Genomic DNA, 20,848 nt, shown 5'->3' on the forward strand with positions numbered 1-20,848 from the left:
TGAAATTTGTAACCTTATTTTTGTCAATACCAATAGTACAATATTGGAAACTGTCAATTCAGTGGAAGACCTGTTCTATGAAGGAATGGTACAGACATTTCATTTATATGGCTTTTCCTACTGCATTGATGATGACTTGGTTCTAGAAGAGCGTTTGTGTTTTATTTAACCTCTATTCATAGAGTAGTTATACTGGTAGGTGTTTTTTATGCAATAAGTTGAACTGGTGATGTGCTATTGTAGGTTGTTTGTTATGCAGGAAGTTGAACTGGTGATGTACTCCCATAAAAGTGTCACAAGTATGGTTTTTCTCTACGTTTTTGGAAACAGCTTACATATTCTGGTTCAGGGCAGTCGGTTCCATTTCACAAGATATGACCTGCATAACATCTGGAGCACTTTCTTGGCCTTATTTGATCAAGTGTTTTGAGCTAAAGGCCCATGGGCCTTTGAGTGAATGCAGTATTCTACAGACTTAAAAATGATTCACATAATATGGGGCTTCTGCATGTATTTGGTTCATGGACAGATAATGAATTTGCTTTAAACACATCTAAAACTAGCATATCATCCATTTTTTAAAATGTTACGGACACTACACGTGTTACGGACACTACATTTTGAGTAAAATTACTGCATAACACAACCGTTGTATGCATTTCCGCAAAATTTGTAACTTTTTTGTTATTACAATATCATGAATTTAATCTTGGCATTTTTTTCAAATGGCCTACGTTACTGACACTACAAAAGATTTTGGACAAATGACCAGTAAATATTCCTGCTCTGGTATGCAGTGATACATTATAGGAACATATAGTTATGACCTCATTATGAAAGGCACTACTATTGGACACAACATTGTTTATACCTATTACCTATTTAAAAGCCATTCAGGTTTTCTGGCAGTGAATATAAGTTTTTTTTATCAACAGTCTTTTGATAAAATGCATAACACTGTTGTCTGTTTCTTCATTGCATAATAATTCTGTGTAGAACCCACCGATCCTTTTGCGGTAAACAGGAAACAAGAATGTAGTAATATTACTTGTGACACCACATAGTAGGGGTGTCGGAAAAAATCGATTCACGTCTGAATCGCGATTCGTATTTATTACGATTCTGTATCGACCAAAAATGTCCAAGAATTGATATTTAAAAAGCATTTTATTAAACATTTTCTTGCTTACTCGCTGCGTGTACTGTTTGTCAGGCAACAGCTTCCGTACTACAGCGTCCCCGCGAGGGGGTGGGGTCCGGCGTGCTTCAAACACTCATGAGCTGCAGCTTAGCATGGCGGACGAAGAGCTAATTCAGCCAGCACCGTCTTTGCTGAAGGCAAATGTTTGGGCGCATTTTGGATTTTATTATTTGCTGCGTAAGAAGGAGCTTGACATGACTTATGCAGTGTGCAAAATCTGCAAAATGAAAGTCAAGTACTTCGGAAACACTTCAAATCCGCAAGCCCACATGCTACGTCATCACCCGGAGCTAAAAGGAGCGGAGCAGCAGTCTCTGCCGACTACTGACCAGCACTTCGCTAAACTGCCAAGTCAACTCCGAACGAGCAAAGCAGATAAGTAAATTTACATCTAGAATCACTTGATTAACCTTGTAAAGCTGCATTTTGTTAAACATAAACTTTTTTAAAGTAATATAAATACTTCTCAGAGCTCTTTGAATCGAAAATCCATTCCGAATCGAATCGTCACCCCAAGAATCGGAATCGAATTGAATCGTGAGTTGTTGTACGATTCACATCCCTACCACATAGATCGATTTGTATATTTCCACTGTTAGTTACTTAAAATTGACTCCAAGCATTGTGTAAAAAGCAAGTGGACCTCTGTAATGACAAAAATGCTGTCAAAAAGTATGATAATATGTAGTCTGAAAAGCAAAAATGCATTTTTTGAAGGTTCTGTTATGAATTTGTAGATTTTAATTTATTTATTTCCTAAATTAAGCAATTTGAATAGAATTATTGCCATTTGACATACTTTTGAGGGCATAACACAGGGTAGTGTTCATGTGCACACCTGATTGTGGCTATTGTCTCTATTCAGGGTTCGAAATACATTCTTTTAACCTACTTGCACTTGTGCTAGTAACAAAAAATTACTTGCACCAAAAAAAAGTTACTTGCACAACCAAAAGTCAGTCTTATATCAACCTTAAAACTCCTCCCCTGATGTGTCAGACTCTTAATTCCTCTCTGGGGAGAGTTTGTCGCTGCTGCTGCTCTCCCCTCGTTTTTTTTTTTTTTTTTTTCATCTGCGCACGCAAACGAATCATCCGTGAAGATTATTTTATTTATTAACTACACAGATGTATAATAAAACAAATGGTGACTGGTTTATAACACAATTATGACAGAGTTTCAGGGGAGAGAGAGTGAGGAACTACGGAGCCCTGGAAGTGTCATCGCAAAATGTTTTGCATGTGTAGAGAATGTGCGCATGTTTTATTATATTGTGCGCTCATTTTAAGCATCGTTTGAGTAAAACAAGGGCATGATCTACTTAAACGTGGCTACAATTTGTAAAACGTGCACTCAGTATTGTCTTGACACATAAATGCTGACTATTAGTCAACAAACCAAGAGACAGTGTAATACATTTCCCCATTAGAAATGGATCTGGTCAGGGTGTATCATCATGGTTTGGGCGCACAAGGACATATAGAGAACTCCAGCTGCCCAGCATGGCATCATCTTGAGTTTAAGCACATTAAAAAGGATGCTGAGGTCGAAGCGTCGTGAGGATGACAATTTAGGTCATATTATGAAGTTCATTTTGAACGAAAGGCAAACGTGTGCACGTTTTCCTTTAATTGAGCCCTCGAATTAATAAAATGTGCGCATGTTTGCCTTTCGTTCAAAATGAACTTCATAATATGACCTAAATTGTTTGTTTTATTAATTTGAGGGCTCGATTTAAAGGAAAATGTGCACACGAATTGTCACGGCCAGGAAAACGTGCATGTTTTATTAATTTGAGAACACGTTTTATTAATTTGTGTGCTCAATTAAAGGAAAACGTGCGCACAAATTATCATGGCCAGAAAAAAATATCACTTTAAGTGACGTCTCCTGGGTTCCGTAAAGGAACCGCAGCGGCAGCCACTTTTTCTTTTCATGTGCGCGCGCGACCTAATCGTCCGTGAAGATAATTTTATTAGCTACACAGATGTATAATAAAGCAAATGGTGACTGGTTTATAACACAATTATGACAGAGTTTGAGGGGGGGAGAGAGAGAGAGGAACCACAGCCAGCCAGTTTTTTTTTTTCCTTTGTTTACATATGCGCATGCGAACACAACAAATGGAACACAGCAACTCGCTCCGTATGTCTCAGTCGTAAAACGCAGGGAAGACGAAGACAACACACTGGAAATTGTTTATTTTCCTTATTTATCCCTTTAGTGGTTCATTTAACTGGTGCTCATAGTTGATAAAACTTGGATAAAGTTACTTACACCAGTGCAAGTGCAGTATAAAATTACTTGCACCGCGCAAATAATACGTGCACAAACTAGCACACGCACAGTAAAATCACCAGTGTAAAACTAACACTGTCAGTGTTAAATTAACACTACCAGTGTACATATGGTCCTACTCCAGCCAGAGTGGGACCATATGTTCACTGTCAGTGTTAATTTAACACCGGTGATTTTACTGTGTGCACATACTATTTTGAGCCCTGCTATTTATGTCCAGAGATCTAGGATCCAGTGACCATGTACAGATTTTATTTTTGTCCAGAGATCAAGGATCTAGTGACCAATTTCATGTTTATTTACTTGTTTTTCTACAATTAGTTGTAGAAAAACAATTAGTTGTAAGCATGTGCTTTTAATTTGACAAGCAGATACTGTGGTGGAAAACATTAAAAGCGCTACACTATTGACTTCTGCTACCAACATGACACTTAACTCACTCGGTAACAGGAAGATAACACTTAACTAAATTGACTAAACCAATTGAACTACAATAACACAGTAAATCAGTAACAATAACACCGTTAAACTAACATAAACCACAACAACATTTTAAACCTGAACTCCCATGGTGCATTGCAGCACAACATCCATTGTTGATTGGTTAGCTAAAATTGCTAATTTCTCCAAAAAGATTTGTCACATCAACTTTCTGTTTTTGCAGCGTTCATCCTTAACCTAAAATACATACGCATACATTTTTGTGTGATCAGAGCTATACACATGCACACAGAGGCCACTTGGGTATTATAATATAGATATATAATTCAAACAGGTTATATTCAGAAAGCTTTTTAAGAACAAACTCAGTAATAGTTGACATGCAAACCCAGACCAAATAACAAAAAGAAAAGTATTTTTAACAGGGTTTATTTGACTAAATGCTTCCTAGTGTGCATGTATCATGATCAGTGATTCTCATTGATTTCCAAAGTGAGGGGGTAGCCCAGATTCCTTCCCCTACAGTGAGTGGATAAAAGCGCAGCATGATGGAAGTGATTCTGACTCCTTAAGCGAAAGTGAATATTGATCTGTATCTTTGAGATTGATGTTGGGCTCTGTGGGATGCTGAAGCTTTAGTTACCTACATGTAACAGCAACAGTTGTCTGTTATTTTCTCGTGCACTCAAACGTATTTTGCATTGAAGATAGGGATGCACCGTTCGGATCCCAATACCTAAACTTTGGATATCTGCTGATACCGATAATTTTTCGATCCAATACCAGAGCTCTGTTTGCTTTAGTATTATTATTATTATTATTATTATTTTCATTATTGTTGATTTCATATGAGGATTTTCTTAAAAAGGAGACCTGAAAGTTGAGCTACAATTTGTCAGAAGGTGTATCTAAGATGAAAGCCTAGATTTGATGTTTTGGTGATAGAATTTGGTGACTTTTATTTTTTAGAGACTTTTACAGCCTTATTTTTATAGACTTAAAGGAGACCTGCATTGAAAAAAATGCAGTCAGATTTTTTTGAACAAAACATGACTTACATTTACACATGAGATCCTTCTGAATGTAGTAAAGTAAATCTGCAAGCCCAGATCTGTCATTCAATGGAGAAATCTTCATTTGAAAATGACAAATTTACAGCTAACATTTAGCCCTCCGCAAATTGTCCCTCTCATCATGGACGCTGCCGAGACTTCATGGACAAGACCCTCTCCCAGCATGCATTGCGCCAATTGTAATTTGTGGATTTACGTCAGTTTGCATCTGCATCTTTTTCTTGTCTTATACGCAAGGATCTACTTTTTTTAAAACTTCATATTGTCTTGCGGCACGTTTGGTGAGTACACATTTCTTTTATTTGTGCTTGAAAATTATTTTGGGGGACTTTTTCATACGCCAGTTTGATTGAGTGGTGTCGCAATGAAAATCTACTGTCTTTCGCCTCTGGTACCATCGCGGAATATGGAGGCGAGACCCGCAAAGAATCCCAGTCATTAAAAATATATAAACCTCTCTCAGCGTCCATGGAGCTCTGGGTCTCCGATTGCCGAGACGTGCGGTGCTGTGGATTTTGCCGCAAGAAGTCTGTCTTTGCAGCAACAGGTGTACTGGCCACTTCGCATTAAAACAGCGAGCGTAGCGGAGGCAGAGAGCGGGAGAGGAAGAACGGCGCCCGCTGTCGATGTCATTGCTGATCTGAGCACACAGATCTGTATCTCACATTCATTGCAGCTTACTTTTGGATGTTGAAACCAGGACGTGTATAAGTAACATTACTAACAGATAAAATCAATTTCAATGCGGGATCGGACTGAAGGCGGGAGCGCGTCGTCTTGTCCCTGACGTCATGGAAATGATACGGCTGTACAAACTGTTTTCACAGAAGGCTAAATTTTAGCTGCGAATTTGTCATTTTTAAACGAAGATTTCTCCGCTGAATTACAAATTTGGGCTTACAGATTTACTTTACTGCATTCACAAGGGTCTTATAAGTACATATCAGCTATTTCTTTCTGAAATCTGACCACATTTATTTCAATGCAGGTCTACTTTAAAGAGAAAAAAACAGCACTCACTCTCTGTTTGTCTCTCTGTCTCTTCTTCTCAATTTCAGTAGAAGTTTATTGATATGGGAGACATATGTTTACATTGTCAAAGCAATTGTTAGAGAGTAAAAATTAAGTCCACTGTCTCTTTCGTTCTCTCTCTGTCTGTCTCTGTCTCTCGCTCACTCTCTCTCTCCCTCTCTCTTTCGGTATCGCTTTTTTCGTGCTGCGCAAACTTAGATTTTTTTGGAAACACGAAGCCTTTCAACTGTAACATAAATGTATCATCAGTGACACTCGCGCAGATTTTTAATGGAGATTTTTTTCCCTTTCAGCGGACAGAATCTCTGTTTGGCTTCTCCTCCTCAGCTGCACGCTGAGTTGGCATTTCACAGAGTCGAGACAGTGAAGCAGCTAACTTTTTAGCACACATTTTCAGCAACAATTCAGTTAATTTTTTGGAAAATCCGTGCTCAATGAACAGACGAATCCGAGAGACGGGCAGAAATTTGCTCAGCTAGAAAACTGCGGAAGAGAGCTCTCTCAAACAGCTCGGCTTTAAAATCCTCCCCTCTTCCCTCTTGGCAGGAAACAGCAGTTGAGATTATTCACAGTGGCTCTTTCCAGTATCGGAAAATGTCGCGGGTTGGTTCAATATTTTCCAGTACATGAATTATGTCGTGTCAGAAGCCGATACTGGATCGGATCGGTCGCAACCTTAGTTGAAGAGGAAGTGAAACTAGGTGTGTACGTAAATTATGTTTATTCTAATACAAGTTTTTAGTTCAAACCCTTGACTTTCTTGTTGTCTGAAAGCAGTAAAAAGAATGGCCATTTAAATTTTGCATACCGTAAAATTTGATATGTTCAATATAAGGCCCTGTCACACCTTGACGATTTTGCCAGCGATTATTTCACATTTTAATGTGCAATGATTAGTTGTCATGTTTAGGCTATTTAGCATATGTATTTTTTTATTTTACAAAGGAAGCAGTATCAGTAAAAATGTGGTCTTTTTTAAATTAATTTTGTTTAATCCATTTTAAGAATCCGTTTTGATCTGTTCTGAATATGTGGCTGCTTATGCTTGGATGTCAGCTGAGGTTTGTTTCATGATTATTTTCAGACTCAGACAGATTTTGTAGTGCTGCGCCGCAAATCCACAGACTCAGATTTGCGTACACGAGCTCAGACCAGACGTGAGCTCTGTCGTGAGATTTGTCTTAGCCTCTGCTCACGTTCAAATTGATAAATACCGAAGTTTGCTTAAAAATGGTCGAACGCACATTTTCTGCCGTACGTTCGTTTGATAAATGAGGCCCATTATCTTTAATATGAGCAGTAGAGAGCTGCTTCAGACACTTTAAGACTGTGAGACAAAGTGTAAATGTAAACTTTTTTTCACTAAATGTTTGTCCTTCATGTCAGATGAATTTACTCTGTACAACATTTATTTAGTTTTTGTACTTGTCACACGGCAAGTAATGCAATAAGTGCCATTGTCTTCTTAAAGGGGCAGTGATTATACACAACACAAACGTTTGATACGTTTGGTTTTTAGCTTCCCAGTTTGTAAGAAAATTTTAAGCTAGCCAATTACATTTATTCTTCCAAACTTTTTGGATAGAGGGGTGCAGCCTGGTGTCCACTCTAGTGGCCTTTAGAGATCTATGCTCAAACACACAGCAGGCTGACCCCCTGCCCCCTTCTGCAGAAAGGAGAGAAGAGCAGACACCAGTGAGAAGACGTTATTTTAAAAACTAATTTTTGAACATTTTGAATGCGCAGGTCATCTTGCGCATTCCAGAATGCATGTCCTGCGGACACTGCTTCCTGGAGATAAGATACATTTTATATCTTGTGTCCAGCCTTGATGATCTTGCCTCAGGATGGCTTCAGCACAAACCCTGTACTCACTGACACCCACCACAATGAGAGTAATCCAAAACAAGCCTTTGTTGAAAGCACCAGCTGTTTGCAAAGTGCTGTGTCAAAGCTTTTTCATGGAAAGTTGATTGGAAGGGAAAAGTGTGGTTTTAAAAAAGATGCACAAGCAACAGGCAGGACTGCAGTCTTCAGAACATTGTCAAGCAAAAATAATTCAAGAATTTGTGGGAGCTTTCAGGGAGTGGATTAAGACTGGATTCAATGCATCGAGAGCCACCACACACACACATTTCCAGTTAATGGGCTGCAAGTGTTGCATTAATGAGGTTGAGACACTCCTGAACCAGAGACGTCTGAAGTGTATTACCTGGATTAAGGGGAGAAAGAACTGGACCATTGCTCAGTGGTCCAAAATCTTTTTTTTTTTTTTTTAGATTAAAGTAAATTTTGCATTTCATTTAGAAATCAAGGTCTGGGGAAGATTAGAGAGGCACAGAATCCAAGTTGCTTGACATCCGGTGTGAAGTTTCCATAGACAGTGATGATATGTGGTGCCATTTCATCTGCTAGTGTTGGTCCACTATGTCTTGTCAAGTTGTATGTCAGAGCAGCTGTCTACCAGGAGATTTTGGAGCACTTCATACTTCCATCTGCTGACAAGCTTTATGGAGATGCTAATTTATATTTCCAGCAGGACATGGCAACTGCCCACAGTGTCGAAACTACTGGTAACTGGTTTATTGACCATGATATTACTGTACTTAATTGGCAAGCCAACTTGCCTGACCTTAACCCCACCGAGAATCTGTGAGGTATTGCTAAGAGGAAGAACTCCTTCACCCTGGGCAAAAAGGCGCATCAGTGCCTACACTCCCTACAGACTCTCAAAAAAAGCTCATCTGTGCCCTAGGATCCTGACACACTTCTACCCTACTAACTGTATTTCTGTAAGCTATGGCAACTGCACTGCTGCTGACCGCAAATCACTGCAAAGGGTTGTGAAATCTGCCCAAGGGAACATTGGCTCCCAACTCCCCTCCATCTGTGACATTTTCCATAAACGCTGCCTGAACAAAAGCAGACTCATTGTTAAGGATGTTGCTCACCCTAACCATGGTCTCTTCACCCTCCTCCCATCTGGCATGAGATGCACGTACCTGTGCTCCAGCACAAGCAGGCTCAGGAAAAGTTTCTTCTCAGAGGCTCTTACACTGCTGAACAAAGCTCCACCTCCTGTCTAGCACATGCACTTTACGGCACACTGCTTACCACTCTTTCATTGCCCTATCACAGTAGATGTACCTCTGTACAGCATCTGTTCCTGCACACCTTGAACCAGTTTACACAAAAGTTTATTTTTCCTGTAATTACCTCACTACAATCACGTGCACTCCTGTAATCATCTAGTCATACACTATTATTATGATGTTTTTATGTCAGTGTAGTCATCTATTTATAATTACTGTACATACCCATCTCTATATTCTCCATCTCCTGCTGTCTACCTCACTCCTAACTGTACATATCACTTGTTTGCACTTGGTATTTAATGTTTTGCTTTGTTTTTTTTTTTGTTTGTTTGTTTGGTTTGCACTTCTGGTTAGATGTCAACTACATTTCATTGGCCCTGTATCTGTACTCTGGAGAATGACAAACTTTAATCTTATCTAGTCTAATCTAATGAGCGAAACCAACAATTCAGATGATCCGAAGGCTGCTATAAAAGCAACTGGGGATTCCATAACACCTCAGCAGTGCCACAGGTTGATCGCCTCCATTCCGCATTGTAGTAATGTTCTGATGCAGTTCTTCTGACTAAAAGAACCCCAACCAAGTGTTTAATGCATAAATGAATATACTTTTTAGAAGTTCAACAGTATTGAATTCTCCCGTCTTTTTTTATTTATTTATTTTTTATTTTATTTTTTTTTATTGAATTCTAACATTTTGAGATGCATTTTTTCTTTTTGAGCTGGTTGTCATAGTTATCAAAAAATGTTTAAAAATGCTTGAATCATTTTAGTGTTTATGTAATGAGTGTAGAATATGTAAAACTTTTCTCTTTCTGACAGAACTTTTTCATGATATTCACGTTTTTTGCATTGCACCTGTATTAATTACTCCTCAATATGATTATAAACATCTTTCCTACTTCCACAGGGTGTGATCGGTGTGCAGCTGGTGGTTACCATGGTAATGGCCAGTGTAATACAAAAAATCATACCTCATTATTCCTTTGCAAGATGGCTACTCTGCAGTGGCAGGTAATGAACAATCCTGTATATAAAATTTAGACAGTACCTGCAAATGCTGTGTTTTTACTGTCAGTATACTTGGCTTTTGAGAAGCTTGTTTCAAAGATGACAGAGCAGTAATGCTAAAAGATGTTTACCTAGACTGCAAACTGTTGAAGGGAATGAATGAAAAAGAATAAATGAGTAATACTGCAAAGACCAAAAGGCATCAAAATATTGGGAAGACCCAAGAGGAGAGTATGCAACTATAAAGTGCCCCCCTTAATTTCCTGTTAATTAGTGGCAGATGCTTTGCAATGAATAGCTTCTTGGAACATATTTAATGGTCGTCTTTGGTTTGAAATAGTCACATTTTTATCTATTTGACATCATATTTATGATAAGCTTTATAGCACAGAGCATTTTAGAATACTATAATATTTAATATAAGACAAACCAGAACAACTAAATCTTCCTTCACACAAACAAATACCTCTGAAGGAGCCACTATGTTTTAAAACACCAAGAAATCATTTGGGAAAATCTCCCTCTGCTCGTGCCAAAACGTATGCACTGAATGTCATCTTTGCAGCAATTGGTCAAAAGAAAAGGTGTTGAACAGAGCTGGTTTGTAACCCAGATCATAGTAAATGGGTCAGTTATTCAGTCTGACTTTGACATAGCCTGAGTTCTGTTTCCCAAAAGCTAAAATGTATTGAGCCCTATTTGTACAGGAGATTTTTAACTTCTGTGAAGCAATTACCTCAGGTTATACCTATCCTATGCCAATTGACATGGCAGCGAATATATCTGTCCTCTGGAAAAGGAGTTTTCTGCAAGATGTGTCAAGTACAGAGATGCTTCAGGAGCCATTTGAAAGACATTCATGCTTGAGTTTTTGTCCTGTAGAATTTTTTTTTTTTTTTTTTTTGTCTAGTCACACATGGCTCCAGCTTCTGAACTTGTACGATCATGTTGATGCCAGTGCTTCCACGGTCCAGAACGGACTTCTGTACAGAGCACAAACGGTGGGGTGGGGGTGGCGGAGCAGAATCTGTGAAGCCGACAGATACCTTTTTGTTTACCATAATTTCAGGACTATAAGCCGCTACCTTTTTCACACGCTTTGAACACTGAGGCTTTTACAATGATGCGGCTAATTTATGGATTTTGACAGGCTTTTTCATAAGTCGAAATATGTCAGTTGATGCTGTCCGTTGATTTCCTGAAAGCTGCGCTCCTCATGCGGTGTAAATTCACACACAGTATAAATATAAGGTCTTACCCATTCATTTTAGTGAAGAAACGTCCCTCTCCAGCACTTTGCGCCAGTGTTGCACCATCAGATCAGTTAGCGGAGCGGAGCCTTCTCCCCCCACCCTTCCAAACTGGTTCTCTGTCTTGGCGCAGCAAGTCGAAAAAGTAACAGCACCTCATTAACCACAGACTCCATCCAATCCTGGCTGCACGCGATGAAAGTTAGAAAAGACCCCAGGTTTGGGGCCCATTGCATTCTACTAAAAAAACATCAAAGATAAATGAAAAGATAAAATTACTCAGTTCTCTGTGTGGAGCAGAGACACCGTGCGTGCGTACTGGATGCCGTGCATTTCAATATTTATGTGTAACACTTCAGGGGAAAAAACATTTACAGTACATATTTAATTAACAGTTAAAAAAATCTTTCTGTCCAACATCTTTCTATGTAAATATCTAAGGTTACAACATGGAGACCCGTGGCTTATAGACAAGTACGGCCTATTTATGTACAATTTCTTTTTAAAATTGGTGGTTGCGGGTAATATTCAGCTGCACTCTGTAGTCTGGAAACTACGGTAATCGTTAAATACAATGAGAGAAAATGTTGTTGCAACCTCCTTTCACAGGACTCAACAGGAGGCAAAATGATAATTTCTGAGTTTTGTCATGGAGGAATCACAAAATTTGAAAAGCAGGCATGCATTTTTTTCACGATGATTGTAAAACCATGTGTACTTGGGGTGTCACCGTTCACAAAACCCACGGTTCAGATTATATGCAGGTTTTAAGGCACTGATCTGATCATTTTTGTATCGGCAAAAAATGACACATACTACTGTGCTTTCCTTTTTGAAAAAGAGCTCAATGAGCATTGAAAACGAGGAGCCTTTATCTATGGTCTTGAGTGAAAAATGAAAACAAGGTGTCCAGTGGTTTACATAATATTTTAAAACAAAATACTGTAAAACTCACATATAATGGATTCAGGTGCACCAGCAAAATTTGTCTGTTACAATCTAAATCCGTTATATGTATAAAATGGACAAAAACCATTATATGTATAACAAAATCCGTTAATGTATGTAGCGGATTAGTTGCAGCCAGGATGCACTTAAGGATCTATGGGGACTCTCCAGCACCAATTTGGCTTACGTATTTCCTTGATTAAAAGCCTGACATTGAATCTGGACCTGCTTCATTTAATGACCAGGTCAAAACTTCGTCTGAAAAAAAGAAATGCCTGCCTTAAATAAGTGCCGGACCATGGTCCAGAATTTTGAGGGAAAAAATGAATTAACTCCATTTTGGAATAAGGCTGTAACATAACAAAATATGGAAAAGGTAAAGCGCTAATGAAAGTTTTCTGGAAATTACCAGAAATCCTGCTTTTTTCCCTCATGTGGTGAATATTTCCGGGTTATTTTTGATAACATATGCCACAATCCATCCATTCATTTAGTTCCATTCAGTTCCACGCCAAAACAGTTGTTGGTGGTAATGCTCTGTGTTGGTTTGCAAGCTGCCAATAATCTCTGAAGAAGGGGTATTTTTGTTTTGTTTTGGGTTCATGAGTTTATTAAATCGCATCTTTGGTTTTCCTAACGGTTTACTTTATTGTGGACATTAAAAGTTATGGGCCACACATTTTTTTGCAGTCATCATACATTAAGTGGAGCTAACAGGTGAAGCTAAAAATGCTAACGCCAGTAGCATACAGATGAGAGTTTAGAGAGTGGCTATACGCCCAACCGTTGGGTCAATAAAGTAAATTCACGAGCATATACGCCCAGCCACAACTGACCAATGAGTGCGCTTGTAAGCTAACTTCTGGTTTCAACGCGGGAGGGGAAAAAAGGCAGATATTTTTTTCGCCGGCTGCGGGAGGGTTCGCACCCTGCGGAGGGGCTGTGATCTAAAGCGATTCTGTTTGGCTCATCACACCCAGGGAACAGTGTCAAACTAACACCATCTTACAGCCAACAAGCAGCATTTTGTTCAAAAAACTGTTTCGTCGTTGTTAACAGTCTTCCGTTCAAAATGCTTATGAAGTTTGTCTGTTTTCATCCATTGCGGTGTTTTCGCAGTAATTAAAGACGGCGCCGTTAAATGTGTCAAACATACACCACAATAGAGCCTTAAAAAGTGGTGTAAAAATGTAGTTTACATGCACAAAACATGTCAAATACACGATCACAGTTGGGCGAATAAGATAAGACATTCTATTTATCTGCCCAACGGTTGTGCATGTAACGTTCAATGTACGACTTATCTGCCCAGCGGTTGGGCGAATAAGATAGGACATAATATTTGCCCAACGGTTGGGCGTATAGCCTTTGCCAGAGTTTAACTCTGTCTGCAAGTCATAACTACAAGAGTAATGAGCTTGAGCAACGGCCCTTCTGCAAAATTGTCTGAGGTGAGTGAGTAATTGAAAAAAATACATGAGGTTGGAGCTCTGCTGACATATAACAGCTAACTTTAGCACTTCTTAAGCTGCAGGATGTTGAATCAATTACCGTCAAGCTGAGTGAACGTTTTATATTTGTAAATTGTTCAACCTATTTTTATCAGATAAACCTGTACAGTTTTTATTGTTACTTCCGCAACTGCCACAAAAGTCTGAACTTTAAATAACAGTTTTTTTGTTTTAATTTTTTTTAACTATCGAGTAATCAAAGAAAATAGCACAGCACTGTTTCTTATTTCTTTATATTTTAAGAAATATATATTTTTGTGCCACATCAGAAACATTTCAGCATTTGACTTAAAAATGTCCACATTACGTTTCATGCTATTTTATTTGTCTAAAAATAAAAGCTCAAGGTTCTTTATAATGTTAATCAAGAAATTATCTCAACAGCAACAGATAAGTAAAAGTTTAAAAAAAAAAAAAGATTTCTAAAGAATCTTTTTTTTAATTAAAACTATTTTAATTCTAAGTTTTCTAATGTAAGACAAGGTTTTAACTTCAAAATGTACAGTAATCAGAAATTAATCTTGAAGTAAAAACACATTTGTAAGGATATTAAGGTGGCCAAGAATTTGAAAAGAGAGCTTATCAATAGCTCTAAAGCTCCTGCCGAAACTAGGACAACTCGGAAGTGATTGGAGGTTGAACAAGTTGATGCATTAATGTACCACAAATACACCTGTTGTTCCATTTTAATTGATACTGAGAATTATTGTTTTTGAGTTCTTTGAATTGTCATTTCCTTTACTGTGTACTTTTCGCAGCCCCAATGTATGTTTTTTGGATTAAAGACCAGTAGCACAATACAAGCTGTGTGAAAAGACTGGAGTGAAAAAATTTTAACTGATCCAACAAAAAAATGATTTTTTTTTTATTTTTTTTTTTATTATTATTATTATATTTTTTTTCCTGGGTAAATAGTCCTGAAAATGCACCAGAATGCATCTGAGATTCCAAATGTTTTTCTGGCGGAGAACTCCCAGACGCTCTGCCAGGGTATTCAGGCCTTACCAAAAAATTTCATTTTTTTTTTCCATGGCCCACTTTCATCACTGGCTGTGAATACTTTCTGGAGGCAATGTAAGATCCAAAGTTAAGCCAGGAATGTTGAAGGGCTTTTGTATTCATTTCAGATGATTAGTCACATTGTTTTGTTTAATTGCTCAGGAGATTGCTTAGATAATGAACTGGATAAAGGAAATGCATGAAATAAGAGATATGCCAAGAGTCCATGCCTTTTCTGTAGTTTTACAAAGTTCAAGTTAACAGATTTCAAGTTTTATGTAATTTAAACTTCTGCATGTTAGTTTGTGTTTTTATTATTATTAGAACCCAATTTGTTTGGTTTAATATGACCCATCTATTTCTTTTTTCCCCCATGTCCACATTTGCCTGATTCACATCTGTCTCCTTTTCTTTGTCCATAGTCTGCGGTGGTATCAGCACCCCACGGAAGATGAGCTGAGGAGCTTAGCTGGGAAACAAAAAGGACAGAAGAAGAAAGACAGGTAGGTGGAGTGTGGAGAGAATAGAATGAAGAAGGCCTATTGTGTGGTAGAAGGAAAAATGCAATGTCACAGAGGTATGAATGGCACCCCTTTCATCAAAGAAGAAAAGAAAAAATAAGCAGACGTTTGCGATGGATGAAGTCCACAGGCGTCATGGTAAAGAGAAGAAGCTGGCGTGTTTTATTTGTCTCATTTAAGACCTGTTTGAAGTTAGGAGACAGAAGTCTGTTTTGTTCCTTTCGCTCTCCGTCAGTTCACAAGGACTCCACACTCAGAAGTGGTCCTGTCTAGACTTGGTGTTGTTTGTTTTATTTATTTATTTATTTATAGGCTATTTTAATGATAGATATAAAAGGATTCATTCATACTGAAATCAGTCTTCTAAACTGTGTTAGAGCTTCAAAGTGGTCAGATTTCAGGCTTTGATTTTGTAAGATGTTTCTTCTGCACTACTTTGCAATAAAAAAGAAAGACTGTCAGTGGACATTTAACCATATGTTGAGCATTTGTGAAATTGTTTCTCATTGTACTAAATGTGAATTAAAATACGTCTCAACTGAAAGATAATCCTTACTGTCCACATGGTGTCCAGCTTCTTACTTAAGGCGATTTTGTTGCACAGTCCTTTCTCTGACCCTGTATGAGGCAAGTTGAGGCTGTCTATTGCCACACGTTCGGTAATCCCTTAAAAGGAAAAAGATGGAGCACTGTCTTTTTGCCAGCTCGTGCCATGCAGCTCCATTCTTTTTGTTGATGGTCCACCTCCCACGGTGAGCGGTGAAGCTGAGCTCCCTTTTTTCCAGTCAGGTGCCTCAGAGATGAAATCTGCTGGGGGCATGTTTGGCCTTTGCGTCTTACAGTGGTATTGTTCTGTCAAGTCAGTGGACACACAAGGCTAAGCAAACAAAGCCCAAAAAACTGGGGAGGCCCATTAGAGAGATCTTCAAGCTGAGAGAACATATTACCATGACCTGCTGTTTCTGAATTGATGCTGCCTGTAAATTTCCCCTTTTAGACCTGGAATGATTCTGTAGATAATCATACCTTCATATTCAAACAGTAGTAAATCTGTCTTTAGTTTGTTCAGGGGAACCCAGGCACTTATACTACATGTAGATGGTTATATGGAAGATTTATGGCTGAAAATAAGCTTCAGCTTAATGTTAATGGTTTAAAATTTAGTTGTATTATTGAAATGCTAAGTATACTAACCCTGGTTGTCATCTTGCTGCTTTCTTTCTGCTGTAGGAAGTATAACGGTCACATAGAAAATAAGCCACTCACAGTACCCAAGGACATAGAATTACAGCTGGAGACAAAATGCATCACAGAAGTGGACACTTTAGGTATAAAACGGATTTACAGAATGTGTGCAACAGAAAATGTTTAATCTTGATAATAAATGTTTGCTTGGACTGTGTGTGTGTGTGTGTGTGTGTGTGTGTGTGTGTGTGTGTGTGTGTGTGTGTGTGTGTGTGTGTGTGTGTGTGTGTGTGTGTGTGTGTGTGTGTGTGTGTGATATGCATACACAAAGGCACAGGTACATAAATATTTGGACATTGACACAAGTTTTTGTAATTTTGCCTCTCACACTGGATTCAAAATGAAGCAATCTAGATGTTCTTTTTTGACTTGCAGCTTTACTTCAAGGGGTTTAATAAAAATATTGGTTCAGTCAGAGGCCATCAATAACATGGGCATTCCATGGAAAGCAAGGAAAAGTGTCATGAAGGTCCTAGGAGGCATTTGCTTGAAGTTATGTAGAGATCAGCTAGAGGATGATAAAGACTTAACTTTTCCAGAAGTGTATTCACCTTATTCAGCCCCGCCCACTTTTACAACAGAGGCATTTCCGTTTCGTCTTAGGACTTCCGGTGAGCGGTGTTTTCAGTATAGAACAATGGAAGATATTACACGGGTTGAAACAAAAACCTTTTTGAAAAGCTCAAAGGGATCGACTCTGGCTCACCCACGGGTCATATCAGAGTGGAAAGATGTCATGAAAAAGTGGCCCTCGATTATTTTGAACTACTTTGTGTGGACAGTTTGGCTATGAGGAACTACGAGCTCCGCCACCATCCACCACCATGGCTTAGTTTTTATCCAGCATCCTTATGACATTCTGTGCAACTTGGGTGTTTTTTTTACTTCTTTTTTGTTTTTGCTGTGTTTGTTCTGTATTTTCTAACTGTGCTTCCCCAAAATGAAGATATTCTGCAACCCCAATCCCAGTGAAGTTGGTAAAATGTAAATAAAAACAGAATACAATGATTTGCAAATCCTGTTCAACCCATATTCAACTGAATACACCACAAAGACAAGGCATTTAATGTTCAAACTGATAAACTTTGTTTTTGTGCAAATATTTGCTCATTTTGAAATGGATGCCTGAAACACATTTCAAAAAAGCTGGGACAGTGATATGTTTACCACTGTGTTACATCACCTTTACATCTAACAACACTCAATATGTGTTTGGGAACTGAGGACACTCATGATTGGGTATAAAAGGAGCATCCCCAAATGTCTCAGCCGTTTACAAGCAAAGATGGGGAGAGGATCACCACTTTGTGAACAACTGCATGAAAAAAAATCGTCCATCAATTTAAGAACAATGTTTCTCAGTGTTCAGTTGCAATGAATTTAGGGATTCCATCATCTACAGTCCATAATATAATCAGAAGATTCAAAGAATCTGGAGAACTTTCTACATGTAAGCGGCAAGGCCAAAAACCAACATTGAATGTACATCCTATTACGCTGAGCCCCTTGAAAAATTTTGGGCATGCAGAAACCGACAGATCACACAGAACTTCATTCAGATCACACCTGATTGCGGTCAGCTGGCACTTTAAAAGTTTAAATTGTCACAGCGTTTCATTATTCAGGTCTGTGATAACCTGATTAGGTCTGATCAACAGACCTGATCAGAAATCAACAGTGCTTTAAAGAGACAGCACTTCATGTATTCACGGCAGCATTTATCACAGCCAGTCCACTCATCAGCATTCTGTACACTATGAAAATGGTCTACCAAGATAAGAAATGAAAATAAAATAATGTTAAATGACTCGGTTTCTGACCCGCACCACACCATGCAGTACCGACCCAAATCACTGGGTGGAAACGGGGCTGTCGGGATACTCTGGATAATTGTCGAGGTGTGACAGATGTATTAATTTATCAGACGTACGCCAGCATGTGCCAGCGTTTTTAATACGCATACGCAGGCTAAATTGTCAAGGTGCCTTTAACCAAAATTGCAATCTATTGATTCATAACGATAACGCATCGAAAACATGCCGCACATGTCTTTAAATGTGATACTAGATGTATTCCCAAATATTAACCTAAAAGTGGATGATCTATATTTGTGAACTGCTGTCCTCGTATTCAGTTGGCCTTCAAATGAGTTTATTTGCCAGCGGCAGCATGACACAACCATCCATCCATCCATTTTCTTCCACTTTATCCGGAGTCTGGTCGCGGGGGCAGCAGCTCAAGCAAAGCCGCCCAGACCTCCCGATCCACACACACCTCCCCCAGCTCCTCCGGTGGAACCCCAGGGCGTTCCCAAGCCAGCCGAGAGATGTAATCCCTCCAGCGTGTCCTGGGTCTTCCCCGGAGCCTCCTCCCAATGGGACGTGCCCGGAACACTTCTCCAGCGAGGCGTCCAGGGGGCATCCGGAAAAGATGCCCGAGCCACCTCAACTGACTCCTTTCGACGTGGAGGAGCAGCGGCTCGACTCCGAGCTCCTCCCGAGTGACCGAGCTCCTCACCCTATCTCTAAGGGAGTGCCCAGCCACCCTGTGGAGGAAACTCATCTCGGCCGCTTGTACTCACGATCTCATTCTTTCGGTCACGAGCCAAATCTCATGACCATAGGTGAGGATCGGAACGTAGATCGATCGGTAAATCAAGAGCTTTGCCCCCCTACTCAGCTCTCGCTTCACCACGACGGTCCAATACAGTGACCGCATCACTGCAGATGCTGCACCGATCCGTCTATCGATCTCACGCTCCATCCGTCCCTCACTCGTGAACAAGACCCTGAGATACTTAAACTCCTCCACTTGAGGCAAGGACACTCCACTGACCTGAAGAGGGCAAAGCACCTTTTTCCGGTCGAGAACCATGACCTCGGATTTGGAGGTGCTGATTTTCATCCCGGACGCTTCACACTCGGCTGCAAACCGCCCCAGTGCACGCTGAAGGTCCTGATTTGACGAAGCCAACAGAACCACATCATCCGCAAACAGCAGAGACGAGATTCTGTGGTTCCCAAACCAGACCCCCTCTACACCCTGGCTGCGCCTAGAAATTCTGTCCATAAAGATAATGAACAGAACCAGTCAGCGAGGTCTTCAACTCCCACCTCCGGGAGAGCTTCTCCCAGATCCCGGGGGAGGTTGGAGACATGGAATCCGAGTGGACCATGTTCTCCACCTCCATTGTCGATGCGGCCGCTCGTAGCTGTGGTCACAAGGTCTCTGGTGCCTGTCGCGGCGGCAATCCCCGAACCCGGTGGTGGACACCGGAAGTAAGGGATGCCGTCAAGCTGAAGGAGTCCTACTTATCTTTGTTGGTAGGTGGGACCTCAGAGGCAGCTGACGGGTACCGGCAGGCCAAGCGTGCCACAGTCCGTGCGGTTGCAGAGGCAAAAACTCGGGTCTGGGAGGAGTTTGGAGAGGCCATGGAGGAGGACTATCGGTCGGCCTCAAAGCGATTCTGGCAAACCATCCGATGCCTCAGGAGTCGGAAGCAGCTCTCCACCCGCACTGTTGTCAGGCGGTGGAAGGAGTACTTCGAGGTTCTCCTCAATCCCATCGTCACGTCTTCCGAAGAGGAAGTAGAGACTGGGGACTCAGAGGCGGACTCATCCATTACTCAGGCCGAAGTCACCGAGGTGGTTAGAAAGCTCCTCAGTGGCAAGGCTCCTGGGGTGGATGAAATCCGTCCTGAGTACCTTAAGTCGCTGGATGTTGTGGGACTGTCTTGGTTGACACTCCTCTGCAACATCGCGTGGCGATCGGGGATAGTGCCTCTGGATTGGCAGACCGGGGTGGTGGTCCCTCCGTTTAAGAAGGGGGACCGGAGGGTGTGTTCCAACTATAGGGGGATCACACTCCTCAGCCTCCCTGGTAAGGTCTATTCCAGAGTACTGGAGAGGAGAATTCGACCGATGGTCGAACCTCGGATTCAGGAGGAGCAGTGTGGTTTTCGTCCTGGTCGTGGCACACTGGACCAGCTCTACACGCTCCATCGGGTGCTCAAGGGTTCATGGGAGTTCGCCCAACCAATCCACATGTGTTTTGTGGATCTGGAGAAGGCGTTCGACCATGTCCCTCAGGGCACCCTGTGGGGAGTGCTCTGGGAGTGCGGGGTCCGGTGTCCTTTGCTAAGGGCTATCCGGTCCCTGTACGACCGCAGCAGGAGCTTGGTTCACATTGCCGGTAGTAAGTCAAACCTGTTTCCAGTGCACGTT

At 40.4% G+C, this 20,848-nt stretch overlaps 1 protein-coding gene across 2 annotated transcripts in view; it reads left to right on the forward strand.

The window, feature by feature from the left end:
- Nucleotides 1-20,848, forward strand: part of tmem161b (transmembrane protein 161B) — an 87,924-nt gene that overhangs the window by 31,164 nt on the left and 35,912 nt on the right. For both annotated transcript variants that reach the window (XM_034170090.1, XM_034170091.1), the window contains exons 2-4: nt 10,051-10,154; nt 15,282-15,362; nt 16,611-16,708. In XM_034170090.1, coding sequence (XP_034025981.1) covers nt 10,051-10,154; nt 15,282-15,362; nt 16,611-16,708 — 283 coding nt within the window. The remainder of the gene's footprint in view (nt 1-10,050; nt 10,155-15,281; nt 15,363-16,610; nt 16,709-20,848) is intronic.

This window comes from Thalassophryne amazonica, chromosome 5 (genome assembly GCF_902500255.1).
Source record: "Thalassophryne amazonica chromosome 5, fThaAma1.1, whole genome shotgun sequence".
In the NCBI taxonomy this organism is placed as follows: Eukaryota; Metazoa; Chordata; class Actinopteri; order Batrachoidiformes; family Batrachoididae; genus Thalassophryne; species Thalassophryne amazonica.